The sequence below is a fragment of the Paramormyrops kingsleyae genome, chromosome 25, assembly GCF_048594095.1.
Source record: "Paramormyrops kingsleyae isolate MSU_618 chromosome 25, PKINGS_0.4, whole genome shotgun sequence".
Taxonomy (NCBI): domain Eukaryota; kingdom Metazoa; phylum Chordata; class Actinopteri; order Osteoglossiformes; family Mormyridae; genus Paramormyrops; species Paramormyrops kingsleyae.
The window spans coordinates 30,362,393-30,368,994 of record NC_132821.1 but is presented as its reverse complement, the minus strand read 5'-3'; the positions used below and the strand labels follow the sequence as shown (position 1 = coordinate 30,368,994).

Genomic DNA, 6,602 nt, shown 5'->3' with positions numbered 1-6,602 from the left:
CTTATAACTATTATCAGCGTTTCATGTTGGGTCCGAACAGGGGTTACTATGTAATTTTTGTAATTCCCCAGCAACCAGAGACCCGGATTCCCCAGTAACTTCTGAACCAATGAACTGGACCGAAACGGATGAGAAATCCGAGGAGAGGTTGTCAGATAACAATGGGGAGGATGACCTGCTACCGTCTGATGAACACCCGCCTACAAATCTGAACCCGACCCGCAAGAAAAAATAAAAACCCGCACGGTGTAGAGCAGCAGTCAGGTCTTCCAGCCGGAGTTCACGTTTGACGCTAAGCGGAACCCCGAGCAGCCCCAGAAGAGCAGGTGCGGCCGCCACGCTGCATCTCACAGAGCGGCAGCTGAAGATCTGGTTCCAAGACCACAGAGACACGTGGAAACGGCCGCCAGCGGTCGGCGTGGACGCGGCAGATCAGTGTCCTCCAGCTCAAAGGATCCTTGCCGTTCCCTTATTGTACTATAAACCAAAACCGACGACGTTAAGTTTTGTGTGAAGTGTCTCCGCTTTTGGTCAGGTGTGCTGCACATTTTCTGGCTTCACCATTCACTAATCCGCCTACTTACACAAATTGCGGGCCCAGTGTAATATTAATTTCCTGTTATAAGACACCTACAATAATTTGCACCAGGAATAATACACCTATTATCGGCATTCAAAGAATTAGCACAGCAGGAACACACGTTATAGGCCTATGCGCTTTACAAACGAGTCATACTTTTGGTTGTCCTTCACGTTTTTAATTTGGTTTTGTAAAAAAAAAATGTTTTTCATTCAGAATTAAGATTTTAATTCTGATTTTAGGATTTTACATTAATCTATGTCCTTGTTCCTTATGTGGTATCTGTATTGTCAATATGTAACTGAAGGCCGGAGAGTACACGAATACGATATCTTACTCTCATTCGTGTACCTTATACGACATGCGGTCCTGATGCGCCCGTTTCCTGTCGCGACACGTCCACTGATTACTGCGGGACAGTAGTGGACTGTGTGTTCAAATCCTGCGGTAGAATGACAGCCAGAGACGGTACCTGCAGGTGACAATCATTCCTGTAGCGCGGGGAGATCGTCGTGCTCGGCAGTCGTCATCGTCTGTAATAATTCCCCACATGACTATTCAAAAATCTATAGTTAACAAGGTCACTCGCTATATAGTGGCCATAAGTAAAGGTAATATGAAATATTGCTGAAATTACACATAAATGCACTTAATAATAATAACAATCAGATTATTAGAAGACAGAGGAAATGGAGGAAAGCTTGATTACAATTTCGCTTGAAAATCTTTATATATATATATATTTGTGTGTGTGTGTGTGTGTGTGTGTGTAGTATACTTTTTAAATAATTTTTTTGTGTCAATCTAAAGAAGTTAAAGCATAGGGAAAAGTTTTAAAAAATCAATTTTACACCGATAACTGCTGTATCTATAAGTGCAAGAACTAGAATCGTTTTAATATTGCAAGCCATTATACTGAATCGTGGCATAATATTTAATAATGTAAAAGCAAAATTAATAACATGCTTTGCAACAAAAAAGTAAAACGTAACTAAACATTGTTTAACAACTAATTGAGGTTATTCCTCACTATGTCTCAAATAGAAGAATCTGTACTATTTAGTTCTTGTTCAAGCCACATTATAATAAACGTAGGCAGTTAAATGACTGCAGTAAATTCATTATACAGCTTATGTTTGCCTACCTTAAACGAAAAGTGTTAATTACGGCCCCGGTTACTTCATAAATGACTTCCTCCGCCCTGGGTGAAGACGCACCAGTATTAGCCCCCACCCCCATCTGCAATTGGCCACCTCGCCCCCCGTAGCGTCTGACCAATCGATGGCCGCAGTAGCACTCTCTTCCGGGTAATGGAGTAAAGCGCCCCTCGTTCGCCGCCGCTTCCCCCACTCATGGAGCTATGGTTCGCGGAGCATAAAGACGCAGCAATATCCCGTAGTCTCGCTATAGGATCCGAACGCAGACGGAGCGGTAATTTTCCGAAAATATGAGTAAAGAAAATATGTCATGCCGACCAGCGTCTCTGAAGTTTACGATTGAAAATATACTCAATCTTAAACAGAGTAAGGAATTTGACAGCCGTACTTCCGAAGGACAGAGCGCCGCACAACACAAAAATGATTTCCAGCCTGGACTGGAGGAAGTTCACGGGAGGCAGGACCCCGACTGCAGACTCTCAGAGAGAGGTACTATCCTGAATAACGTCTACTGCACTTTAATAAATAATAAAACCCAATAAATGTGATCAATAGTCTGATATTAAACTTAAACCTCCTAAATTCACTGTTTATCTTTACAGAGTGATAAAAAATAGCCTTCATTTGAAATAACGTTAGTATGAAATTCGTTTAAACACACATTTTATGACATCTACCAAGCACCAGTTAATTTTTTATTGAAACATTATATCCTACCAGATTATTTATGTAATTCAATGACAGAGAGAATGGTTTCTCTCTATTTATTTGCCTACTTAGGCTGTTAATTTACTGACGTGCGTGACCTGCTTCAATCCACAGAGCAAATAAACACGAACTGTTACAATGGGGCTGCTGAATCCCTCACAGAGTGCAGGGAAGATCGGCTGCACATTGAGAAATGTCCCGGGGCGGAGACGGACAGCTGCGACGACGGGGCGTCGCAGCACAAGGTCAGCAAGAAGAGCAAGGTGATGGCGAAGAAGAAGACCCGCACGATATTCTCCAAAAGGCAGATCTTCCAGCTGGAGTCCACCTTTGACATGAAGCGGTATCTCAGCAGCGCGGAGAGGGCCTGCCTGGCCAATTCCTTACAACTTACCGAGACCCAAGTTAAGATCTGGTTCCAGAATCGCAGGAATAAGCTGAAACGGCAGATCTCAATGGAGCTTGAGGGACCTAATGCCGCTGACCACTTCGCCGATGCTGGGAAGACCGGGAACATGCCAGCATTTTACAAAGAAAACAGCGTATTGGGGAGATGCCTATTGCCCATGCCTCTTCCCATCGTGTATCCGGGGAACAGCTCGCCTTACTTGTGTTTTTCAAACGCGAGTAAATACTTCAGCCTCTTCGAAGGAGACGTATAACTCAAACTGTGCGGCGCCCTGGAGAATCGCTACATTTTTACGAGTGGCTGCTCTCGGCTCTTCGTTTAGCCTAAACTTCACAGCAAGAAACGTTTTCGTCTGGTTCGTTTTAAACTTGGGAGATACTGAGCCAAGGAATTTGTGTATATATATATATACCTACCATATCGGTAGATAAATACGGCAATATTACTGTAATAGTTTAATAAGTTTTGATACCTTTGATATAGCACTATTCTGAACGTCTACTTTAAAAAAAAAAAACGATGGACAATACTTTATTTTGTTTTACATGGACTGTTGTCTTTATTTAAAAAAAAAAACCAATTACTTCAAATGCATCATACTCACACTCATTGTTTACATCATGTTTATTATTATTATTATTATTATTATTATTATTTTGTCCGTGTACCACCAAACACCGCCAAAGATAGCTAGATCTTTGCATGCATTTATGTATTTCAACACGTTACGTTCAAAGTAAATCGGCATATTATATTTAAAAGAATGTATTGAAGCTTTCTTTTTTGGCTTGAGCATGTTTTGCAAAAAGTGTAGCCTATTTTAAATATACTTTTTATTATTTGTTTCTTGCCTCCTATGGCCAGGTAATACTGTTTATTTTTCGTCTTTGAATTGTTATTAAATTTTGAATTAAAGAAACCGCATAGTTCTCAGTTGTAGTTTTATTGCCTGCAGGTCATTTAACTATTTTTGGCATTTGTCTGTATGTCTGTGCGTTGCCCATGTATAGCCTATATTTCTTGCCAATACCGAATTTACGACAATCAGAAGACAAACGTAACAGAAAGACATATTTCTGTGAGACAAGCATGAGAAATGGTCTATTGTCATAAACGATATGCACGGGTAACTGACCACTGAGTCTAATTACTAATGATCACTGATCCGGCGATGCCCTCCGGATCTGCACTAGGCCGAATATAGAGGCAGAAAATCAGGCCAAATAACTCGTTTGCCTAAGCGACTGTGCGCTCGTTTATCGGCACGGTTCAATGCAGTAATTAACGTTTCCAGATTTTTTAAATCACAGGATCTGTACACAATGACTATGCCCATTGCTAACTATGAAACGTATATCGTAGCTGGCCGCGAACTAAATCTAGCATTAGGAGTATAATCGAGATCACAGTTACGTGTCAAATCAGTATAATTTTGAAGGACCTGCTCGTCGTCTCTGTGGCGCTTTGGCGACCGCCAAGTTCTTGTGAACACGAAGAGAATGCGCCACAAAACACGATTTTTCACATCAGTGCCTATGTCTGACACTGCACTACAATACGTGCCATGCCGGATCATTTAAAGGCAGACGATTTTGCGCCATCGGGGGTCATTTTACTATAACAGTATTACTTCCGTTAGAAAAATAAACAATGATCGAAACCAAGTGTAAAAAAGCCGCATCTTCGCGTACGGTATTTGAAATGGGCGAAGTGAGTGGATGTTGAACATCAAATCTTCGCCAATTAAAAATGCAAGGATATTAACGACCATCAGGCTATCATTATTATAATTTTTAATGGAAATATTATTATTATTATTAGTAGTAGTAGTAGAAGTAGCAGCAGCAATAATAGTATTAGTATTAATACGAATAATAAAATATTTATTAATGTACTGGTAATAGTAGTAGCATCATTCAGCAACTCAGAATTTGGGACGGACGCTGTGTTGTCGCGAATTGGCGGGTATCTACCTATCTATCTATCTATCTATCTATCTATCTATCTATGTATAGGTATGTTTGTCTGTGTGTGTGTACAAATTGGTAGATTTATCGTGAAATTCATATGGATCGCGTACGTAGTCTTTCCGGATCAGAGGTGCCTTACGAATGAGAATCCTCTATGACGGATTTATGCTTCTCTTTAAATACTATTGTCTTGCTCAAACAGTCAAACAGCGTAAATCTACTTCTGTTGATCGAAGTATAGCCTATATTACCTAAAATCGGTGTGTTTCATTCCAGATATAGGCAAACATTTTTCAAATTGGGCTTATTATATAACATTTGTATTTTCAGCGTATTAGTCGTGCCCATTCAGCAAAGCGGTAGAATTGTCCAGTACAGTTAGATATTTTTAACATTTTATTTCATTATCAACTGAATTGATCTAATATGAAAGGATGAACATTGAATTTGAAAATTAAATGAATGAAAAATAAAAATGAAGTAAGAAAAAACAGCTTATAAAATTAAGTCTTCGAATGAAATTGTCAACATTAGGTAATAAAGTGATTATTATGCATTATATAGGGATTTTTGTTTTAGTTAAAATACTTATAACGATAATGCATTGCAGCCGAAATATTTGTTTAAGTCTCGTTGATGATAATTTAAAATATTCACATGATCTCCGGTTCGTTTCCATATTTGGGTATATTACAATTTACAGGAAAATGTTCTCTAACAAATAAAAATATATCAAGCAAGTAAGAAAACAAGTCTACCGTTTTATGATCGAGCTCATCCAAGGAAATTTCAACTTTAAAGTTATTAACAGTATTTTTTAAAAATAACTCATAAAATATATTAGGGCACCATTCTACCTCTCCATGTTTGAATAATTTAAAGATTTATATATCGTAATAAAGAATAATGCCCGGTACATGCTGTCAGCTACAGGGTTTTAAGAAGCAGATTCTTTGCGGTGGTACATTTGAGAAGCAACCTTCCGCATAATATTAATGATGTGAACGGACAGTATAATTTCTACTTCTAGGTGAACAATTGTAATTATAAATTATAGATCTTCCTAAAGAGGGCGTTACATGAATCACCGAACAAGCAGTGACAATTCCGTAAACAAAAACTGAAACATTGAAACATATTTCAATACGTATATCAAACATAATAGGTGAGAATTTGCCAGCGTCCTAACAGGCCCGTACCTAGGAGCCGTTTACTTAAAGCTGGCACTTCACGTTGTACGAGCACAATCGTTCACTCGGCATCTCGTACGTTACACCGGGCTGCTCTCATCCGAATTTCAGTCACACCGCAACACCCATAACCTTATCAGATCTCCTTCTGTGGTGTGACTCCCTGAATGGCTGATTAACAACAGTGCTTAGAAACCACAAGAAATAACAAGAATTAAAAAGAAAGAAAATGGATTTTTAATATAAATAATTTCTGGGAGATAACGTCAAAAAGGAGTCAATTAATATAATGTTTTCTGTACTTGATTAAAAAAAAAACCACATAGCCCCCACATAGGCATTTTGATCTAGCCATATGCCTACTTTTACAGAGTACAGCCTTACAGCCTTGTGGCGCCGTGATACCACCCCGATGAACCCCCCCCCCCGGGTACATGGGCCTTTTGCGCACCGCTGAGGGAGCTCTGGAGTGGAGGTGGCATGTTCTCCGCAGCATCGATATTGAGTTTCCTCCAACTAGTCTCTTACCCCCCATTAACGTCTCCGATCTGTTAATGGTGGGGATGCAGGTGCCAGTCATTCTGACTC

General features: G+C 39.6%; 1 protein-coding gene across 1 annotated transcript; it reads left to right on the top strand.

Moving 5' to 3' along the window:
- Positions 1–1,906: 1,906 nt before the first annotated feature.
- On the top strand, positions 1,907–3,783 carry hmx4 (H6 family homeobox 4). The gene is made up of 2 exons (XM_023829770.2): positions 1,907–2,226; positions 2,560–3,783. Exons 1-2 carry the CDS (start codon positions 2,028–2,030, stop codon positions 3,105–3,107), a joined length of 747 nt encoding a protein of 248 aa, XP_023685538.1. The 5' UTR covers positions 1,907–2,027; the 3' UTR covers positions 3,108–3,783.
- The last annotated feature ends 2,819 nt before the right edge of the window (positions 3,784–6,602 follow it).

Bases quoted from the DNA above. Each gene is read 5' to 3' on its own strand.
- hmx4 (XM_023829770.2), top strand. From the start codon at position 2,028: ATGAGTAAAGAAAATATGTCATGCCGACCAGCGTCTCTGAAGTTTACG. The intron at 2,227-2,559 runs GTACTATCCTGA...TTCAATCCACAG, and splicing joins CTGCAGACTCTCAGAGAGAG to AGCAAATAAACACGAACTGT.